Consider the following 22,194-nt stretch of genomic DNA (forward strand, 5'->3'; position numbering starts at 1 on the left):
TGAGAGACAACAGTGAGCAGTGTACTGTTCTTACACATTAAGACCCTTTCAATTATTCCCCTACATTTATCCTATAAAATCACAGGGTGGAAGAAAGGGGAGGAGGGAAAATATTAGTGCTCACATTACTGTCAAACTCTAAACAAAATTGGAGGTAGGTCTAGTCACACTTAATGGTTCTTGATCTCAGTGACTAGTTATCTCAGTCCCATCTTGTACATCCTGAATCACCTGTTACTAAACCATGTATCCATTAGAGCTAGATATCCACTGCATTTCAAAAATGGTTTCATCACTTTTGGTTTAATTCATTTCCTTTTTACATATGATGTCATCTACACCAGAAACTAGATCCTCCAGGTGAAGCTCTTTTGTCTATTATGTTATTTTGTCTGCTGTGAAGAGAATTACATCTAGGAACTGGATCTAAAGCAATGAGACTTTTTTTTCTGGCAAAAAAACAAGTCTTAATGGCGCTGGTATCTGATTAAGGCCCAAAGCAAATACAAATTCATACGAAACCAAACTTTTATCTTTTGGCCTGATATAAGCAGACAGTAGGAAGGATATGGAATGCTTTGAAAGGGGATCATTTCTATGATTCTATGACAAGTAATTAACTCTGGGCAGTGTTGTGCACAGTACCAGATTCCCAATCATCCAAATATTAGATATTTTTTCAAAGCCTTTCCTCTGCCTATCATGTTTTCATTCAAGTGACTTTTCCCAACTTTAAAGAACTCCTTACTCACAAGCAAATGACTCCCCAGTGCCTTCAAATGCCTCTGTTGCTTTACAAAATTCTTGATAGCACCAAATCTGCCTCTCCTGTCATGTTAGCCAGTACTATCTTGTTCTTGCATACACACTGTGTGTGTAAGAATATATATGTTTTGTAGGAATAAGCTTTGTTCATTATTTGTACAATATTGCACAGTCCAGATTTTTGGCTCAGGCATTGAGATTGTAGGCCTTAACCATAAAAGCAGTAATAAGTAAATGTGCCAACACTTTCTATAGGAACCCAAATAAGCTATTTCCTGCTGCAGTTGAATACCAGTGCTTTGTGGTTTAATTGATTAACATTTCATTCAACACTATTTTTGAGTTCAGTGTGGTACATATGATGGCACATTACATTTCCTTTACAGTGGGATGTAATTTTATTCTGACATGCTAAATTATGGTATTTTAATGCAGATAATCTCTGCAGCCTGTCTCCACTTGAAAGAGAAAGAGAGACTGATGTGAGGGTTCTTTGACTTTCTTAAAGATTCTGTTTGTGCTCTGTTTTTTTAAAGGGCAAAAGAGATTCTGTTATCTTCTAACTCAGAGGCAGTGGTGCCCCATCCTTGGGAGCCTCAGAATCTGAATGATCTATGACTTTCCAGTCAGTTTTCCCTAGTGTACTGGCCACACCAATGCGAAGTCATCAGAACAGAATTAAGCACATTGGTAAGTTATTGTGTTATGCTTAAAATCTTGTATATGAGCAAAAAGGAAGAATGCCTTATATTTAATAAAGCTGAGAATTTATTGTTAGTGTAAGTGAAATCTTAAAAGGAAAATCATTATTATTCCAGATCTAATTGCTGCAGGAAAAGGAAAAATAATAATGCAACTAAAATTGTTATACATAAGCTTCATTCACACCCTTCTTCTACCTTCCCTTCCACTGCTACTCTGGATCCTAAGGTTAGCGGTTTCACTGTAGGCAGTTTGTTCTAGTGAAGGTAAGAGTTGTTTGTTGTGCATTATCAGCCTCTGAAGTCCTTTGCCGGGAGAAATATAATAGTTATACTGATATCTTCTTCCTCACTCTAGGATCCAAATAACTCTGGGGTCATTTCCATATATTTGCTGCACCTTTCTCTTTCTTCATGAGTGTGCAAGTCCATGTTACATTTGAATTTACCATATCCAGTGTTCTTTACATATGTTAGATATTTCCCTGTTCTCTTTGTTACCCCCTGGAAGGAGGTTTGTCCAGCTGTAGGCCTGCATTTCTACATAGAACAATTCCTTGTCACTGCTGTCTGTATAAGCCTATATTTGTATCAATCAAAGGTAAACAAAATAAAACAAATTAGCCCTACATGTCAATTAGAGAGATTGCTGTCACAGATAGATTAGGTGAAACAAAGCTGCAGGCAAATAAAGTTCAGACAGGGCAAATCTGACATGCCTTAGTGTTGAGGTCTTACAGATTCAGTACAAACTTCATGTTCTAGCAATGTCAGTACTCTATTGCAGGGCTATACATTTAAATATGAATGTCAGCTAATAAGTGCTTTCATGCAGTCTGTACAGTAGTCATACTCCAAACTTATTTTGAGATAGTAAAGACATGGGCAGTTTTTGTGTTTTATACATACAACAAATTGCAGTTTGGAAATAATAAAAAAAAATTGAAAATGCATAGAGGTGGGACTGAGATATCTATGCTCTTATTCTGTTACCTTTGAAAATAAATCCTAGCATCTTGAATGGAATAGGGTAGGACTGCTGTGAGTACTACAGTAAGAAAATTCCTACTGTCAGAATGAGTGGGTTGTCAGATTTTCTTCAACATGCCAGGCAGATGTCATGTCAGCTACAGGGAGACACTGCATTACAGACATGCAGTATCTGTGTGGTCAGCAATAAGTGACTTCACGCTGTAGTTGGAACACCTGTTTTCCTAATGGTACCAATGGTGTCTAATATTCATCATTGTCATCTGATGGTAAACAAGCTGTACAGGGAACAGAGGTAAGTTTGTACAGTAAAAGTTTGTACATGCACAAAATAATATGTATTTTTATTTAGAGTTTAGTGAAGATTTTTTCACAGATCCAAAAAATGAGGCTCAAAAGGAGGCTTCCCTATTCATCTATGTGGAACTGGTGTAAATAGGATGAACCACTTTTCAGTGTGTCCTTTATATTATAAAAATTACAGTATAATCTTACTGCTTGTACTCCTCCTGTGTGACTCTTTTTTTTCAGATTGCATACTCACTACTCCAGAGTCATTGTACACTACAACAGGTTTGGAGATAATATAGATATAGCAAACTCTTGACAAAGAAGTTTTTATCTAGGAGAAGGTGGGAACAGGCTGATAAATCTTGCTGTGAGCTGTAGGTAGATGAAGGACTTGCTTTGCTTTCCTTTATGAATCTAATTCAAAGCCTAATGAAATCAATATGCTTTCCTATGTTATTTTAAAGCACTTGGGAATAAATTATTTTCCTATAGATATGGATGAAAATTAGTTACATAGTTATGCATCTGTCTCATCATCCATAAATTCTGCCTGTACTGTTACTTATCCCAGAAGTCCAGCTCAGCTCAAGCCATTGTTCTCAATGAATAACAATATGAACCAGCTTAAAATGAGTTTGTTGTGAAAATATAAGAGGAGAATTATAACAGCCAGAAGAGAAAGTGAAAAAGATGAGAGCTGTATGACTGCAACATCAACACTGAAATCTGGGAGAATATTTTGTTATCCTATTTGCTATAGTGTTATTGCCAAAATTTATAAACAAAACCTGGCCAGATTGGATCAGTGCTTAATTACAGGCTTCTGCATCTGGCAAGAATTAATTGGACAGAGTTGAAGGAACTTAGCTGCTTTATTCCACTGTCACTGGTTGAGTATGAGAGTTATTTATTCTTTCCTGTGTTTGCTAAGTTTATCCAGTTGCCTTGGATGAACTCAGAACTTCTGGCAGTTGTTGATTTTGGTCCTGAAATACTTCTACATTGATAAGAAAGCATAATAACAGTTTTGCAATCCTAGCATAACTAGTTGTGGCCACTAAATTTTCAGAAACACAAAACTGAAAGGGAGCTGGTACCCTTTTTGAGGCCAACACAGTTAGTAAAAGTTTGTAATACACTGAAAAGCACTGGTACTCATTGACATTATGTTTATCTAGAAATTAGCTACTTCTGCAGTATGGGCGTATTACCTGTCATAAGTAGGTTGCTACATTTGGTAACCAAGAAAACTGGTAATTGCTGTGTGTCTAGAAAGGAACCTCTGTCCTTTGCAACTGGACATGCTAATTTATTGGAAGGGATAAAATGTGGAGGAACACTCAGAATCCCAGCTCCCTGCCTTTTTGTAAACATAGATGAATAGGGAAGCCTCCTTTTGAGCCTCATTTTTAGCAATTCTTGGGATAGAAAATATCAAGCTGCAGTAGAATATGGGTGCTTGCTTAGCACTGAAGGTGTTCTAAAGGTGATAATCACACACACAAACTCAGCACCTTTTCTTAAGCACCTTCTTTTAAAGTGTAGAGCAGAGAATGTTTTTAGAAATTCAAGTTGTTATTAAAAGTCCTAATCAAGATATCAGTTGCATTATTGATAGGCTCAGTGGGAGTAGGCATCTTTTCCTGGCAGCTACACAGACTTTGATTTATAGCAGTGTAAATCAGATTTGCACCTGATTCACTGTAGTGTGCTTTTTCATGGCAGCACACACTATTTAACACTGTATCATACTACAGTGCTAACCAGTGCTAACCAGCAAGACACTGTTTGTCTGCTCTCTGCCTACCAACATTGAATTTGCATGCTAGCTGACCCACACACTGACCTCTGCACAAGCAGACACACAGTGGCACTACTTACAAGTAAGCAATGCACAGGCAATGCATCGCTTCACTGTTGTCAGCTTTACCAAGTATAACAGCCTATCTAAATATGGCTTGTGGCCACTGCTGTACTCAGAAGTTAATGCAAAGACACAGCATAAGCAATGGCTGGTGAAGGACTGGAAATTAATCAAGCATTAGAAAAACAATGTGAGGCAAAGTGGACATCATTATTTCTCACTTTGGATGTTCCAGTTTCCTCATGACCAAGACACCTGCTACTTTGCCCACTATTATCCTTACCCCTACTCCAATCTGTAGGAGTATCTGGGGGCCATCTCTAAAGATCCAGTGAAGTCCACGTTCTTCAAGATTCACTTCTTATGCCATTCACTGGCAGGAAACACCATCATCATCATCACCACCACCACCATCCCCCTCCAAAAGTGACAAGGAAGGCTGTGATACTGACAGTGAGGGTGCATCCAGGAGAAACAGAGTTCCTGGATAGTGAAGGGCTTCATGGATTTCATTCTTGGTAAGCAAAGCTCAACTCCTGTGGGACAATTTTATCTTGAAAGTGGTACAAATGTTGAATCCAGATGGTGTGATTGTGGGAAATCACCACTGCTTTTAACAGGCCATGACTTGAATTGCAAATATAGATCTATTGTAGGAGGAATATTACCCTTCCATCTGGTGTACCCAAAACATGATAAAAAGATAACCTCATTTTCTTTCCCTTTGAAACAGTTGATTTTCCTTTCCACTATATTTTTTTAGTTTGATGTCTCTATGTCCCTTATTGTTTTGATATTGTTTACATCTTTGCACTGCATCCAAGCGCTTCTGACTGCTTTGTTTAGATTTAGTTGCATTTCAGAGTGGGTTATTTGCAGGTTTTCCTTTAATATACTTTCTCCTTTCTGGTAATAAATTTTGTCTTCAAAGCAAAAAGAGTTTTCATCAAAATGTTTTCAGCATATTTCTCCCCATATCCTCTGCAAAAAAATCTAGTTATCAAATTCCTTATTTCTTTCATTTGCTTCTTTTCTGGCATACAACTACTTTCCAGAATGAGGTTAGGTTCAGAATAGATCCCAGATGTCCATTTGACAGCAAAGATTGCCAAATTTACTTGTTTTGATATAAATGGTTTTGACTTCCTATGCAGACTTCCAATCACAAAGACATTGATACGATGGATATAAAACTAAACCTTCAGGTATTAAATTAAACCTTCAGCAAGTAAACTAAATCTCTCTAGTTTAACTTCTACAACAAATTAATACAAACAAAACTCTTGTGCAGAAAGTCAGTGTCAGAAATAGTACATTTAATGTTTTTCATCTAGGTACAGCTTGTTTTAAATAAGGTTTGTGTTCCTTCATGTGACTGGTTTGGCCTACAGATCCCTAGCTTACAGGGATTGATGCTTCAGGTTGCAGACAAAACACACATTTGAAAAGACATGAAAGAACACACATGTGAAAGACTTGGAGTCCATAGGACAGCATTTCCATAATGCTCTCTTAAACTACTGTGTAAACAGCAAGCAGGTAAAGATCCCCCTACGCCTTTTCTCCTGCCTCAGTTAGTCCAGCTGTGAATAACAGAGTAGTCTATAGGTCTATAGCAATAATAAATTTGATAATGACTTTCTTTAACCAATTAACTAAATTTGCAGTGTTTCTTATTATTAGCTGTGCCTGAAGGAACACAAGAAGGTAGTGAAACAGCAAGCCAGGGTGAACTCTAAGGTCCTAAATTCTGATGTGTTAGACTGGTATACCAAGTAACTTAGAATTATTTAGATATGCCACAATTTATTTTATGTTTTCCTTATCTCATAAAGAGTGTCAAAGGAAAAGTTATAAATGTTATTAAAATTAGACTTTTACTACTCACACTTCTTAATTTAACACTTCTTAATTTAACACTACTTAAAAGATTCCACACGAATCTTATAGCCAAACCTTAATAGCCAGTTCACTGGAAGCAGAGCTCTGTATCTACTCCAGGTGGCCTTCCTGAGGAGAAATGAAACTGCATTGGTCTAGTGCATCACTTAAATCAATACGCTTTTTTTGCAGCCTTACATTTTGCAGAGCAATCTAGGCCCCATATAAGGTGCATTTTTTGGTTTTGTGGAAATTTTTTTCATTAACCTTGGAAGACACTAGCATGATTCCATTTAGCCAAAGCAGTTAAGTTCAGGGGAACTGATCGAAGACCAAGAATCTGTACACTGACTAAACAACACACCTATTAAACACGATCAGCTCCTCCTGTGCAGGATGTTACTGGAAGATCATGTGTGCAGGTGATTTTAGAGAGGTGGGCATTATGCATTATGAAGAGCTGTGGCCCTAACGTGGTCATTTATTGGGGAATAAAACTTTTGTACCTTTCTTTTTTTGGGGAAACTTTATTACATTGGATCTATCTCATCAAACTTAAGGTGCCCCGAGTATAGAAATCAAGATCTGAGCTTAAAAACTGATGCTGAACTGCAAAGAAATAAAAAAGAGACATGTGGATAGATTTAGATCATATACTAGGAAAAAATTCTTCACTATGGGTGTAATGAGCCACTGGAACAGATTGCCTGAAGAAGTTGTCACTGCTCCATCCCTGGAAGTGCTCAAGGCAGGCTGGATGGGACTTGGAGCAACTTGATCTAGTGGAAAGTGTCCCTGACCACGGCAGGGGAGTTGGAATTAAATGATCTTTAAGGTCCCTTCTAACCCAGACCATTCTATGATTTTATGATGGCTCTATCATCTTGATGCATCAAAAGAGAATTAGGATCTTACTTGTTGCACACCAGCTAAAACCAGGTACTGAGGTATGCAATGACTTTTCCTTGTTGTTTATATCTCTGTCCTGAATGACACTGGGAAAGACTCACTAGAGTTTAAAAAACTCTATTTTGAAGAACTGAAGGATTAAGTCAGTCAGAATAGTAAGTAACAAATCAATAGAGATACAGTCAAATGAACAGTACACAGCAGTAGTATTCATTTTCCCTGTAGCTTAACCTGGATTGTCCAGAAAGTAGTGGTTTTCTTCCAAAGAAGGTGGTTTTCCACCTCTCAGGTTCTGCAGTACAGCTGAGTAAACAGACATAGGCTCAGGATAAGGAGGGCATCAGCTTTAAGCATGAGAAGTATCATGCCCATGTACTCTGATGTCAGTCATGCTTTGCAACATTCAGTTCAGAGTGTTCAGGAATTGTGTGCTCCTCTCATACATGCAAGAAAGTCATCACACTGGCACTAAGTGCCCATTGCCTACATCTAAGCTCACAGACACATGTAGCTTCAGATTTAACAAAGTAATTTCACTGGAGGGCAATAAGACATTTTATTTTCCTTAAACCTTTATTTACTTGTTTTGCTTGTTTTGCTGAAAAAGAAAAGGGAGTTGTAACATGTTTTTTCTCCTTGTTTACTTGTTTATTTTTTTGGTGCCTGTGATTGACATAATATTACTCAAGAGGTTTTCTGTAAAAATGCAAAGCAAACTCTTGTGAGTAAATGTGTGGGGAAGGGTGCTGAATAGTGCTCTGGGAAATGTACTTTCCCAAGTACTCTATCACACATGCAGTGAAGTGCCTTGGTTGTTAAGGTCACATGGTGTGACGTGTTACTATTCGAACCCACATACAAGCTGTTGTCCCATTTGAATAAACAGATTTGGTTGTTGGAACCCCAACCAGCCAGGTCAGATGGGTTTATTTATTATATTAATAAAGCCATATAAATGACTTTTAGAAAGCTTGTGGATGAATTTTAGCCAACAATAACAGTTCCTGTAAATTGTTGCTTCCTGTTTGTGACATAAATACTGCAAAAAAACAACAGTAAAATGGGAAACTAATACCCGGACTGTGTCCTAAGAGTGTGTCCAGCTGAAGTGACCCCTGTAATGCTTTGGAAAACATGCAGATGGGCATATCTGATGACTGGGTTGATTGAAAAATTGAATTATTTGGAGTTTTAGATCTAGTTTCGGAGGTGGTAGTTTGAAACATGCTGTAGTCAGATAAGCTCTGGTGAGTGCACTTGTGGTGAGGAAAGCTGCCAGATAACATGGGAGATACAGAATCCTGTTGGATAACTGATTTGAGGGGATTTCAAACTTAGGAAAAGAATTGGAAAGGTGTAACACTGTTTAAGGTAAGAGAAGTCCAGACAAACGCAGAAGACCACCATAGAAAGTTAGGGTATTGTTTCTCACAGAAAGTTAGGGATTGTTTCTCATCCATTTAGTTTAGTCTTTAAAATGGTAATATACGTAAAAGAAGCATTCAAGAACAAAGAAAGGCAGGGATGCCTTCCTAGAACCACATTAAAAGAATCATACATAATCCACACAAGAGCCTTTGTTAAAGCTTAATTACTCTAGGATAGATATTAAGTAATGGACTATCATATCCCTCATACCAACAGACATTCCACATGATGTGATGAGCCATTTTACAAACACTTTCTATCCTCCCTTTTCTCCTCCTGCCACATTCCCTGTTGTATATTCCTTCCACTTATATCCCTCTGGTTTTCAGTCCCTGCCGTGACCTGGTTTAACAGAATAAACCAAACCCATCAAAAAGAATGAGATGGTTTTCTGCTGGGTTAATGGGTTAAATCAGATCATACAAGATTTTTTTTTTTTTTGAGCATCAGAGCCAGTTTAAGGAATGGAGTAAAACACTAGCTATGAGTCATAATCAGTACAAGAAGCTTCTTACTTCTCTTGCTCTCATGACTATGGGCACTTTCTCACGTGGATCTACTTCAGTGACTAATTAAGTTTATTAGATCAAAAGACTTACCAAAATTTCTGTTATTGTTCTTGATGAAAGTTCTTAGAGACATTTGAAAAAAGTGAATAGCAAGGAATATCACAGCTACAGTAGAATTTTTGACAGAAATGCATGCTGGAGCTGTGCGTAGCCCTTAACAGCATTTTGCTGCTGTTCAGCCTAGAAAACTATATGGCCTTAAGATGTAAAACAGAAGCATTGTTATGGCGACCTAGAGAAAACTGTCATTTGGAAAGAAGACACATTGATATTTTTATGGGTAATATTCTTTTTATGTATATAAACATTATAATGCTGACTGCTTTATTAATGCTTTTATTGGTTCAACAGCTATACCAGTGTTTCTCAAGCTTTTTGCGTTTTCTGCCAATCCTTCTTTTTAGAAGCCCCAACACTGGAAAAACAGAGCAGTGGCAATTAATGCTACTGAGAAAGCATGGATGTCCAGGTTCCCAGACTAAAAATAAACAAGTCATATTGAGTAGGAAGTGAGGTCCCTTGTCAATATGATATGTTTGTATCCAGGTTCATAAGTATTTGCTGAACAGAACAGCATAAGGAATTCAATCTTGAGCAGCTTGCTTATATGTATTCCTTCTGGCATTGTGATTTTGATGTTTATTTGCAAATGTTGGGGTTTTTTTGATTTGTAACTATGATATGCCCTCATGAATTAAAATGGCTACATTTCTGAAAAAGAAACAAAAAAACCCAAAATATCAGGAGAACATTTTCACATTTCCTTAGCATCGCTAAGGAGAGAAGTAATAAAATCAAAAATATTTGTATTATTCATCCCAGGAGAAACATGCTGTGTTTTGTTTTGTTGGTTTTTTTCTGACTGGAGACTGATATGTGACAATTTAATTCAACCACTATAACCTTATACAAACAATTTTGTCACCAAAAGTTGCTGACTTAGAATACCCATTGCTTTTTCTTGTCTTCTTCATCTATGAATGAAGTATCAATACCAACAAGTCTGAGGCAGGAAAAATGGTAAAATTACATCTCCTGAATATTCAGTGCATTTAGATCTGTCAAGGAATTCGTCTTGGAGCTGGAGATATACCAGCTCTTCTCCAGTCTCAAAAACAACTAACGCCTCACTCCCTCAGCTGGACCTGTTTCAATCCCAGTTTCTTTGAACAAAATTTTTGTCAAGTCCATTAAAATATTTTCCTTTGTGTTTCCCAGTCCAGTAGAGTGCTGGGAAGTGAAGAGAAAGGGAAAGGTCACAGAACATTCTAGAGAAACAGGTAATCATTTTTTTTAGTTAACTTTGTGATCATTATCAAGACCCAGCTCTGAAATAGTTGTGCTGGCAATATTTGTAAAGGTGTGTCATGACCCTTCTTACCATTCAGAGTGTGTAATATGGTTTTCAGCATTAGCTGGCTGAGCAACTACCATAGGATTAAGTTTACTAAAGGGTCATTGTCAGAATATAAGATGTACTATTTTTTAAAAACTTCTCCATTATTGCTATTCAGCATCCTATATAACTATTTAGACAATGTGAGTCTTGTTGGAGTTGACAAACACTTAAAGATCATAGATAAAAATAATGTAGTCTAATGTTATGTTCCTACATTCATTAAAAATAATTTAATTTAGATATTTTTATAATGCTGAGAACCTAGCAGCTTGCAAAATGAACACAAGTTGCTGAGTCTTCTGAGCTTTTGAAAATCAGGCTAAATACTGAATGCCGAGGTTGCCCTCTGTGTGTGGGGGGGAAAAAAAAGACCAGCCCCTTACATGTTAACTCCTTTTCCCACTAGTTATTGAACTCTTACCAAGCTTCCCCCGTCCTGGTGAACACTACTTGAACAACACATAAAGGAGCTGACTGATAATACCTTTTGGTCAACCAGTCTTTTGGAACTTGATAATAATAATAATTAATTCCTGTTTTTATTCTGCTTCACAGACTCAAGGCATTGATACTCAACAGGTATCTGACCCAGTGAAAAAAGATAAGCATTATATGTTTGGTTAATTTTTTAAATCCAAATAAGACATTTTTTTCTATAATCTCAAACCTCAGTAAAGAGTATGTTTCACAAAGATAAGTACAGAGTTCTTTGGTTGGGGTTTCACTCAGTCTCAGCATTTGGAAGAGCTCATTTTTCTATAATTTAAACTGTCTCCATCACGTTATTACACTGTTATGTATTGACTGACAACAGTCTCACTAGTGAAAAAATAAACCCAAGGCAAATTCCAGAGAGGGAAAAAAATATTTGCTCCTACTGGCAGTAGGGTACAAGCATGTGTAATAATTTGCAGAGCAGCACTAAAGCCAGCTGCAGCTAACGTTGTCCATGGCTGGCTGGTGACACATCTGCCAGGTCAGGTCAGGCTGAGGGAGAGTCCAGGGGCCTGGGCTGCAGCAGTCATTTTGGCACTTGAGGAGATGTGGTCTTTACCTGCCATCAGTGCTGGGGCTGTGCCTGTCACACCAGCCAAGGCGCTGGAGAGAACCAGGTGTGGAGAAAAAAGACACATGAGCCACCCACAGTACAGAGGGAGAGATGAAATTAAAAGGGAGTCCCTCTTTGCCAGCCTCTAAGTCTGGGCACAAATCATTACAGATGTAATTGGCTTCTGTGCGACAGGAGGCGCAGTTAAGTAGAGTTTAAGCACAGTTTAAGTTTGGTACAGTTGAGTACGTTGTAGTGTTATGATGGGTAAGGGCTTGCCTGTCAAAAAGGAGATTAATAAAGAATGTTTTTTAAATGTTTTTGCAGTTTTGGCACTTTCTTTCCCAGCTGCAGCTGTTTGTTCCTAGTTATTGTGAATCATACCCAAGGGGAAAAACATAACAGATCACATTCTTCTAGGCTTTCCTGGAACTGACATTGCTTAGAGGAAGTTTAACAAAAAAATAAATAAATGTCCTGACTCTTAATATTTTTTTTCTGTGTTTTAGATCCAGACTGGAGTATTATCCACATAATAATATGTGGGATAAGGTGAGAAAATAAAGGTCAAGACAGGCCAGGTGGCATAGACACTCCAAAACAGCCAGTTACTACTTTAGAATGGTTGGATATCTTAAAATCACAATATTGTCTCAGTGACAGTGCATAGCTCACTGCTAGCACATTTCCTTCTAGGTTCTGGTGCTCTAGCAATGAACAATGAAGGCTGTACACTCCTATGGGTGCAAGGTCCCCGCTTATTGTCAATGTTTGCTTTCCTAAGTACCCACCTACTGATAGCACCAAATGTTCTGTGTCTTGCTGAGCATGCACTTGGCTGTTGTTGGTTCACAGAGCAAAGCAGATTTAGCAAGCCAGTTAGACTGCAGCGGAGCCTGTCCCAAAGACCTTATGAAATAATACGTAATAATTTATTTGCACTACATGATTTCAAGGACTTCTGCTTTGCACTGTACAGCTTAGACTTTGCTACACGAGCTTGAAAATTGTAGGTTTTCACCTGATAAAAAAGAAAAGAAACATTTTTGGTGACTGTTTTTACTTCTGTAATGGTAAAGTAACCCTCTGCTGCATCTGTGATAGTACTTCTGACTGACTCAGAGGGGGTAGTGGTATAGTAAGCGTACGACATTGGCACTTACAGCATTGTGGTTCTTTGTAGCTTGAAATACAGAAAATTACTCTTTTTTTTCTCATATGATTCTTAAGAAATGCTTCAGACTACAGTAGCAGGAAGTTTACCTCTAAGGATTTTCTATTCCTTGTGGTCATATTTATGTATATCTTGTCATGAATTTCTGTGGAGATACAGTATTTTCTGGACTGACCTCTGCATCTTTTAGCTCTGAGAGTCCCACCCCCAATGCTAAAGGCATTTATGAAAAGTCATCTGTGCAACAGGAGGCAGGAAATGTGTGTGCCATGATATGATCCTGTCCAAAAGAGAAAATTTTCATTCATCCAGCTTTAATCTGTTCTCCAGAAGATGAGGAAAAAATGGTTAAAATGTCTTCAAGACTGCAGAGAAGACTTTCAATATCTAAATGGTTTCTCAGTTATTGTTCTATTCAGAATACAAAAAAGACTAGGGTTTAGTTCTGTGTGGAGGGTTTCTTGGACTAGTTACATCATGGTACTGAAAGACATAAGACAGACGATAGCAGTACATTAGCAGTGCTGGAAAACTCCCATGTGTTCAGCAGAAGCTGATATGCTGTGTCAGATACCAGAACTGTTTTCATGGAGCTTCCCATGGAGCTGAAACACTAGAGGTCCTGAAGCTTGTAGACCTCTTTGTGAACAGCCCACGGAACAGAGCGTAGAAAATCTCAACCTAATGGCAAAGAATATCTCTGACCCTGCCCTATCCTTCTGCAATTAATAGGGGAAAGGCTCTAGCCATAGGTTCATTGCTTTTCATATGTATCAGCATGCCATAAAGGGATGTATGGTCTGACTCTGTGAAATGTTGGAATTAACCTTTTCAGAGGGAGGTTAATAGAATGTCATATCACCAGAGCAATAAAACCAAGTCCTATGCCTATGACTGAAGTTTCCACATTTTAGCACTAGAATTTGTATCTTGCTGTGGCTCCCCTTTAGTAAAGAAACCAAACCCATATACTTTTTTAGTATATAATAACACTGTAATAGTTGATATGGATTTGTTCTTTCCTCTTTTTTGGCTCATGTCATGATTGTAGCACAAAGAGCAATTCAAAAAAGGAAGAAAGAAAAATGAAGGAGAGGTTTCCCTCAAGAAACACAGGACCCAAGAAAACCAGAACGGCAAGCAAAGATGTAAATTTTGGAAAGAGCAAATCTTGCCAGCCACAAGGCACTCTGCAGTTCTCCCTTCTGCTACTGCCTGAGTCAAGGAACAGACAATATGTCACAAAGCATCAGGGTATAGTTTGGAGCCCCAGTTCTTCAGTCAATGAAGGTACATGAAAGCGTAATGTGTCTGATTTGCTTAAATAGTTCCCAAGACTTTGGTTATGGAGTATGACTCTACCAGCAAGGGAGCAGATACTAGCAGAAATCAAAATTATTCTTGCTTCTTTTTTTTTTTAATAAATAGTTTGCACACCTTGGCTAATGTACACATGAAGCTTCTCTGACCACTACTAAACCAGCTTAGTAGTTAGTAGAGAGTCTCTCCCAAATATAAAGTATCATTTGTCTTGAACAATACATGCTGATTTAGTGAGGCAGACTCCACTTCCAGAAAGAGCTCTGATTTTCAGGAAACAATTCCAGGAAGAAACGATCACGCAGGAATTTGGTGGAAGCTGGCTCCTGGAAAGTGCTTTCCTTTCCCACCCACAGACAACAGGACCTAGCAGCCCAAACACTCCATCCAGCCTCTCCTACCTCCAGGCACACACAGGTAGAAAGCCCTGCTTGCTTTCTCCTCTCCCATTCTTTCTCCACGTTGATGATCATTGCCCTGCTTACCCCACCCCACACCCATCATACTTCTCTTCCCCAACTGCTCCATCAGTGAATTCTGACAGTGCTGTGGTACTGGGGTCATTGCTGGGACAGTCAGTCACTTCTACAGAAGTGTCCAAACAAAACAAACTCATCTAAGCCCTCGTGGACACGCAAGCTACTACAGTAGCACGACACTCATGGTGAACTTAGCCAGGTCAGTTATTACTGCCGGTTAGCACAGCCAGGAGAAGGAGATGCAAACCTGGCCCTGGCTCTCATTGTGGTGGCTGGGCTTGGCTTGTTTTCTTCCTCATATCTGGACGAGTCATATCAGGGAGGAGCACATTGAGGAGCCCTCAAAATCGAAACAGAAAGCGAACAGCACGTGACACAACAGGGGCTGGCTGTGTCACAGCCCAGCCAGCTCAGGACCTGGCAGCACACAGACCAGCTCGGCTCCCCAGGGCACCTCAGCCCTCTCCAGTGTGTCTCAGCTCCGCAACCAGTCAGATGGGCAGCCTGTAAGTATCCTCCACCAAGTCCCCCACCTTTTTAATGCCACTGGCTTTGGAGGGAACTGCCAGGAGAAGAAGTGGTGTGCAAATGTCTTGGAGGGAGCAGGTCCTTCCCCAGCTGTAGGACTCTTTAAGGGCAGTCCCTCTACAGTCTGTTGCATTTGCCACTGGCTGATTTTTGTTTGCTGGCAATCCTTAGCTTGTAAGTGGCCTTTCTTCACCTATGGTTTCTCTGCAGATAATCCTGCCTGAGGGGAAAGAGGGTTCCGGGAAGCCGAGGGGCTGGGGGGGTGGGGGGGGGGGGGTGTGCAGGTATCGTGAAGAAAAAGTGCCAAGTTCAAAGTTGCCTTCCTTTCCCACTGCTCTCACATGGCATTTCTCCCTGCAGCAGCCAGGGAGAGGGGATGCAGGAAAGTCAAGTCTTCTGGGGGGCTCTTCGGTGAAAGAGAACATGCCCATCCCCTCATCCCTTTGCATTCAGCCCCACTGCAATGGTAACCAGTGGCTCCACAGATATGTGTGACCCTGCACAGAGGCCAGATCCTGTGCCAGAGCTGCATGCATTCCTGCCACCTTTGCCCAGGCATTCTGCCAGCAGCTTGTTGGAGGAAGCGCAGCCCCAGCCTGGGAAGCTGCTCACCTGCCTACCAGCAGCAGAGGAAAGGGCTGCACAGTCTCAACAGCACAGAGGGTGCCACATCTCCCACAAAGACATCCCAGGGGGCTCCTGAGCCATGCAATGGAGCCTCTCTCTGCCAGGGAGACTGAGACACAGAGCTCTCCTGTGGTGAAACCCAGTGTTTCCAGCAATCCCTGTCCAGAAAGAAGGAGGCTGAATCCAGGCTGGGGCTTGCTGTGCCATGCTTTGATTCCTCTTTCTTGCACCTTTGAGGAAGAGCCACAGAGTCTCCTGTCCAAAGGCATAGGCACCTCCTTAGAGGTGGCAGGGCTGCAGATGTTTGGGAAAAACCCCAGCTGTACCCTGGGTGACAGCTCTTTCCTGTTTGTTCCTTGCTTCTCAGCCAGGTTGCCACCAAAGGATGAGCTGCAGAGCTCACAAATGCCGTGCTTGCGGCTGCACTGGTGGCAGGGTGCTAGGTCTCAGCCTTCACTGCCAAATGATACATCGCCTCCAGGCCAGCCATGTGTTCCCTATCCAGCTGGCACAAGGCACCCACTCCAGGCATGTTTCTGGCCCTGTCACAGTCACACTTAGGGACAGGGATTTACCTGCTGGGCTGGCTGGAGAGGCAGCATGAAGATGAAGGGCAAAGATGTCTGAAATTTGACAATGAACAGAGTGGCATCACTGGGAAAAGAAAATATGTCCTTATAGAAATGAGCCTCAAAGCAAAAAAGAGGGCAGAGATACCATGGGGTTTCCCCAGGCCCTCATAGATGCAGAGATCACCCAGCAGCCCAGGGTCTCTGAGGTGGCTGTCCTCTACCTGTGCCATATATATCCAGAAACCTGCTAGGAATTTAACTCTCTGTCCCCTCTCTAGTAAATATGTGCAAGTAGGACAATTCTAATAGCTTTTATGTTTTATGGATGCTGGGGGAGTAAACATGAGATGATTGAACAAAAAGCCTGTATTTCTACAAGCTTGCCTTCCTAAGGAAGTCAGTCTAAAGAAATATGACAGCAAGTATTGGCAAGTGGGCAAGGCCAGGAGCTGGCTGGGCTGTACTGGTCCCAGCTCTGAGGTCTAACAGAAATCCCTGGGGAGCTGGTCAGCTAACCAAGAGTCCCTTCCAAGTGCAGCTTGTTCTGACGGCTGTGAGGCAGGACAGCAGGGAGAACAGTGGGTGGTGTGAGCCCTTGTAGAACAGGGAGAGGAAAAGCAGAAATGCCTGGCTGCAGGAGACTGTAAGACAAACAAATCAAGAGGCAATATCAGCGGCAAGACAAACCATGGTGAAATTATATGTGCCTGAGATCTCATTTTGCAGCACACTCTGTGCCCAAGCATGAATATTTTCCTTGTTGCTTGTGTCTTCATTGTAGATTCAGAACAATGGGCAACCTCCATGTGACCTTCCAGTCTCTCCAGAAGCCTGTTGTGAAGAAGACCTCCAAGGGAAGCTACAAGAAGTGAGGGAAAGGTGATCAGGGGAAGTGGACAGGTTAGTGTCTGATGCTGCGACCCCCTTCCATGCTGTGTGTGTGCTGCTCCTAGCCATGACTGTGTGGAGAAGAAGTTTGGGACAGAGAAGCTTTATCTCTGTGCTCATTAAACAGAGGTGCCCACTTCCAAGTATCCAGGGAGAGACAGGGAGTGGGAGGGGGATGCTGAAGGGTCTCTAGTCACTGCAGCCAGGCACTGGGTACAAATTTAGTGGAGTCTCTCCTGCTGCTCTAAAAACTCAGAGGCTGGGCTGTACCAAATCCAAAAGCAACTTTGAGTGATGGCCTAGAGAACATCCAGGACATCAGGATGATATACCACTAGACAATAGGCAATGGAGGGGGGACAGCGGGACCAATGTGAACTTTTTGAAGGAAAGTGGTGAATGATTCTCAGGAGATAATGCTTGTCAAAGGGGAGAAGAGTTATTTGCAAAGCCTCGAGCCAGAGGCTGAGTTTGAAGCCAAGATTTCCAAGCTCTTTGTGTTGCTTGTGCCTCTTTGCAGATCTGGGCGGTCTGTGCTGCGATGCCATGTGGATCTGCAGCCAGTGATACCTCTTCCTGATGCCACTTCCCTGTTTTTCAGTGTGAAGCAGAAGCCTGCAAGAGGGCACTGAGGACAGTTCACATTTCTGGGAGAGGAGCAGTCTTGGGTTTGCCAAGCAGTCTGAAAGAGGAGCACAAGAGGATGGCAATCACAGGTCTGTCTCAGTAGCATCCATGTCCCTGGGCCTCAGAGGAGGGTGAGTGGCTGCAGGTTGATCCATGCCTCTCTGAGCTGGACAACAGCCTGTCTGTGTAGGGCATTGGTCCTTAGGCAACCAGGACAGAGGAGCACCATGTCTGCCAGCCTCAGCGGTGGGAGCAGAGCTGCAGGCAATCAGTCCTGGTGTGCTCAGAAATCTATGGGCATGCAAGGACCTCAGGTGCAAGTGGAGCTCAGGTGCTGGAAAAGGGTGGCATCGATGGCACTGACTGTCCCAGAGCTATAGGACAGGGCAGGGAGGCAAGGGGAGCCCTGCAGTTCAGATCTGTCATACCTGCATTAGTCCTGTCATACCTCAGTAGTCCAAAGATCACAAGGGATATCTTTGTCTGACCAAAACTGAAAGAAAATCATTTTCCCAGAATAGCTTTTAACTCCTCCTTCTTTTACTCAGTAGTCCAAAGATCACAAGGTTTGTCTTTGTCTGACCAAAACTGAAAGAAAAGCATTTTCCCAGAATAGCTCTAAGCCCCCTTCTTATTAGATAGCAGTTTTGCTCCCCTCCCATCACTGCAGTTTGCTGACAAGTGCCTCTCTGTTCAATAGGAGATCATGGTGCAAGGGGCATGTGTGGGGCTGAGTCATACCATCCTCCCAGTGCTCGTCCACACACAGGACATCATTAAGCCACCTTTGCTGTGACAAAAAATGCACCTAATGCACCCCCTTGACCCAGTAACACATGCAGCACAGTCCTAGGCAGGACTGAGATGCTTCAGTTCTATTTGCAAGGGGAGTCCTAGACTCCAGTGACACAGGCTCAGAGCACATCTTGGGAAGGGTGCCATAACAGACAACAACTGAGGCATCCCCCCCTTTGTGTTTTGCAACAGGCATCCCCACAGCAGGCTTTTCCATGGCACCAAGAAAGCATACAGGCACCAGGATGGGTCTGCTGCAACAGAGGTGTACAGGGTACCTGCTCTATGTGCTGAGTCTCCTCGAGGCTGCTGGGACCTTGACCTTGATGGTCTACGCACTGCTGTGTGAAGCTGGAAACCTGGTTGACATCCCTGACAAACGCATTGGCTTCTACAACTTCTGCCTGTGGAATGAGACAGCTGGGGAGCTGCAGTGCCTGGACTATAAGCATCTACAGGTGATGGGCATCAGCCTACCAGAAATGGCACTAGCCAGGGTTTGTGTGTACACCTGCCTGGTCTTCAGCATCTTCTACCCCCTTTTTGTTGTAAATGTGCAGTACACAGAGCAGAGAGAGGGGTGGAAGGTGATCCTCATCATACTCTTTATCCAGATGATAATCCTGTCTGGAGGCTTGGGTATGTTTCTTTTACAAACCTCACAGTGGATTCACCCCTCTGATTTCACTGGGGGCTTCCTGGCACTGCTTGGGACTCAGGCTCTGCTACTGCTTCAGATTCTCACTGCCACTATGTACCTCAGCTGGGTCAAGTACCCACATAAGTGTCAAAGGCCTTTTATAGAGAAGGTCCTGCCCACTGAGATTTGACAGTGAAGATGCAAGAGCTAACATTAACCTGACTTAAATTAGTAATGCAAATGCAGCTTTAGTCACTGGCAAGAACTTGACCCTTAGTCCAAAGGCTCATGTCCAGCCATGCTCTGGCATACTGCTGTGTGCAGCACTCCTGTGTCAAGATGGCAGCAGACACCAATAGCCACAGTGTACCACAGAAGCTTTCCAGGAACAACAGCATGTAACACCCCTTAGTATGGGGCACAGCATCAAAGCAACAGCACTTCTGGCCCTGACCCAAAGGGCAGTGAAGAGATCAGAACCAGTATACAGTGGACACAGTCCTCTGTCCTAAGCTAATATCTAGCTTAAGTACAGGCAAGCAGAGAAGGAAACAGGCTTCCTTTCTTGGAGTTGCCCAGAGAATCTGCTCCCTCTCCACCTCCTGGACTAACCAGGGATGCCTTCAAGGTAATTGTGACTTGAGGAGCTGTGGCTTTACGCTGCCATCACAGCAGTAGCAGCCTCAAAGGTGCACTGAAAATACTCTCTTCAGCAGGAGCACCTGTACTTTACCAGCTATAGTATCTGGAGTCACTGTCTTAGTTCACTGGGGCAGTGTGCCCCACATCCAACCCCAGAAGCAGCGGAGCACCTGGAGAGGCAGCCTAACAACTTGATGAACAGAGTTCCAGTGAGGAGGGTTTCCATGAGGAAGCAGACGATTTTGGTGCAGAGTCCCAGGTTTGTCCCCACTGATATTATGGTGCTGAGCCCAGCACTCCAGCAACCTTTGAGACTCCAGAAGTGGTTCTGTGTGAGGGCAGCTCACCACAAAGCCAGCTCAGGACACACTACACAAGGGTGTGCTCAGGGAGCAGGGCCAGGGCTACCAAAGGCTGGGGTGCAGTGCCCCAGGTAGGCCATCATAGCCAGAGCACTGGATGGAGTCTCCATGCCGTGACAGTGCACAGCAGTGCTCCGTGCCATGTCTGTAACCTTGCACAAAGAAACACCTGCTTTGCCCCCATTCCCTTTGGGGACATGTTTTCTTTCCTGTTTCAGCCTTGGTGGGGATGTGGCTGGTGATGGTAGTTTGACTGATTCTTCATTTCAATAAAGGCTCTCACATCTGGCCTCATGTGGTTTGTTCATTCCCCTTTTGGATTGGGAAGAGGATACTGAGGGGTATTCATCCCTTCCCATTGCCCCATGCACACTGCCATGGGGTCAGCCCCCTCAGGACAGTCCCAGCCCTGCCAATCTGCTCCCACTCATGTCTTCCTCAGCTGTGGGAGGACTGATGGAGTCTGGAGGCAAATTTAGCATCAGGTCCAATGTGAACAGCCTGCCAACGCCCACTGCAGATGTCACAGAGGGACCACAAGGACAAGGGAGCCCACAAGGCTGAACCATGACTATTGCAGCTCTGCAGAGCCAGCAAAGGCGTTTCAAGTCAGCAATTCCCTGCTCCCTTCCAGTCCCAACGCTGACCCACCAAAGGGACACTCACAGAAACCAGAATGTCCTCTTTAATCTGTCCATGCTCTGAGATGCCAAACAGAAATGAACACATCCTAATCTGGAGCCAAATCCCACTGAACCCAGCATGGACTGGGTGAAGTGAGTGCCTCCTTCCTTTCCCCTCCCTGGCTTTCATGGTTATCCTTCCAGCTCCACAGGGCACCAACACAGCAGATACACAGCCTGCTCCAGGCCCTCCTCCCACTGTCCTCAGCAACATGGGAAGGGACACTCGCCCCACTGTCCCCCCTACTCCTGGAGAGTCACAGAGGAGATGTTAGTTGAAAAAGATCTCCCTGACATATTTCAGAACATCGTCTTCAGAGTTCTCCCCGCCTGTGCTCTGTGTCTCGGCACCAGCACTAGCACCAGGAGGTGATGGAAGCGCCGGACTGTGGTCGCTGCCTTCCCCCGCGTTGGTCTTGCTCCCAGGAGCCTCGTTTAGTGTTGGCTGAAGCTCTTGCTCCTCTCTGCTCCCAGACCGGGCCTTCTCTTCACTTTCCTCGCACTGTAGATTCTGACCAAAGGGAAAACAAACAAACCCGGCCGTGCGTGACTTCACCCCGGGAGCACCCCAAGGAGCAGGGGGTGCAGCCCACCATCCCGCCGGACAGCCCTCGCCAGGTCCCAGGTCCGCGGTGGAACCTGGTTCTGCCCTGCAGCGCCCAGCAAGGGCTGCGCAGCTGGGATCGAGAGGAGGGACCGGGAAAACTGTGGTACACGCGGAAGGGCCCCCCGACCCGCCGCCGGGAGAGGGGCCGCCCGCAGCCCTGCCGCCCGCCCGCGCTCCCTTACGGCAGGGCCAAGTCCCGGAGGTCCCGGCTCACCTCGGCCAGGACTGCCAAGGCCACCTCCACCAGCTCCGCCTCGTTCATACAATACACCGCCGCCGCCCTGGGCCGCGCACAGGGGGGCGCTCAGCGCGGACAGCGCCCGGGTTCGCCCCCCGCCCGCCGCTCCCCCGCCCCGGCGGCGCTACCTGCGCGCTGCCGCCGCCCGCCGCCGCCCGGCCCGGGGG

The 22,194-nt window shown here is 43.2% G+C and overlaps 3 protein-coding genes across 5 annotated transcripts; 2 read left to right on the top strand and 1 right to left on the bottom strand.

The window, feature by feature from the left end:
• The first annotated feature begins 3,945 nt into the window (after window positions 1-3,945).
• Window positions 3,946-14,317, top strand: AGBL3 (ATP/GTP binding protein like 3). Its single transcript, XM_027653594.1, is given in 12 exon segments — window positions 3,946-3,967; window positions 4,608-5,020; window positions 5,023-5,087; window positions 5,089-5,130; window positions 5,132-5,220; window positions 5,223-5,266; window positions 5,268-5,309; window positions 6,070-6,150; window positions 6,307-6,386; window positions 13,210-13,277; window positions 13,280-13,398; window positions 14,021-14,317. Coding segments are annotated over 12 exon segments (1,362 nt in total).
• Window positions 14,318-15,165: 848 nt separating this feature from the next.
• On the top strand, window positions 15,166-20,788 carry TMEM140 (transmembrane protein 140). Of its 2 annotated transcripts, none has more exons than XM_027660500.1 (4): window positions 15,166-15,324; window positions 17,327-17,445; window positions 17,954-18,149; window positions 19,048-20,788. In XM_027660500.1, the coding sequence occupies exons 3-4, from the start codon at window positions 18,137-18,139 to the stop codon at window positions 19,683-19,685; spliced, it is 651 nt and encodes a 216-aa protein (XP_027516301.1). In that variant the 5' UTR covers window positions 15,166-15,324; window positions 17,327-17,445; window positions 17,954-18,136; the 3' UTR covers window positions 19,686-20,788. The 2 variants fall into 2 exon arrangements, with proteins under 2 accessions (XP_027516301.1, XP_027516292.1); XM_027660491.1 differs by having other exon boundaries at window positions 18,035-18,149.
• A 378-nt stretch (window positions 20,789-21,166) lies between these two features.
• CYREN (cell cycle regulator of NHEJ) lies at window positions 21,167-22,192 on the bottom strand. Of its 2 annotated transcripts, XR_003530474.1 has the most exons (3): window positions 22,156-22,192; window positions 22,004-22,070; window positions 21,167-21,693 (listed from the first exon to the last, which is right to left on the bottom strand). XR_003530474.1 is itself a non-coding variant. In XM_027660514.1 (2 exons), exons 1-2 carry the CDS (start codon window positions 22,049-22,051, stop codon window positions 21,454-21,456), a joined length of 288 nt encoding a protein of 95 aa, XP_027516315.1. In that variant the 5' UTR covers window positions 22,052-22,120; the 3' UTR covers window positions 21,167-21,453. The 2 variants fall into 2 exon arrangements, 1 of the variants encoding a protein (XP_027516315.1); XM_027660514.1 differs by lacking the exon at window positions 22,156-22,192 and having other exon boundaries at window positions 22,004-22,120.
• Between the last annotated feature and the right edge of the window lie 2 nt (window positions 22,193-22,194).

This window comes from Corapipo altera, unplaced genomic scaffold (assembly GCF_003945725.1).
Source record: "Corapipo altera isolate COAL_440 unplaced genomic scaffold, ASM394572v1 1, whole genome shotgun sequence".
In the NCBI taxonomy this organism is placed as follows: domain Eukaryota; kingdom Metazoa; phylum Chordata; class Aves; order Passeriformes; family Pipridae; genus Corapipo; species Corapipo altera.

Excerpts from the sequence above, each read along its gene's own strand:
- CYREN (XM_027660514.1), bottom strand. The coding sequence starts at position 22,051 with ATGAACGAGGCGGAGCTGGTGGAGGTGGCCTTGGCAGTCCTGGCCGAG. Across the intron at positions 21,694-22,003 it reads CCTTGGCAGTCCTGGCCGAG|AATCTACAGTGCGAGGAAAG; the intron begins GTGAGCCGGGAC and ends CCCTTTGGTCAG.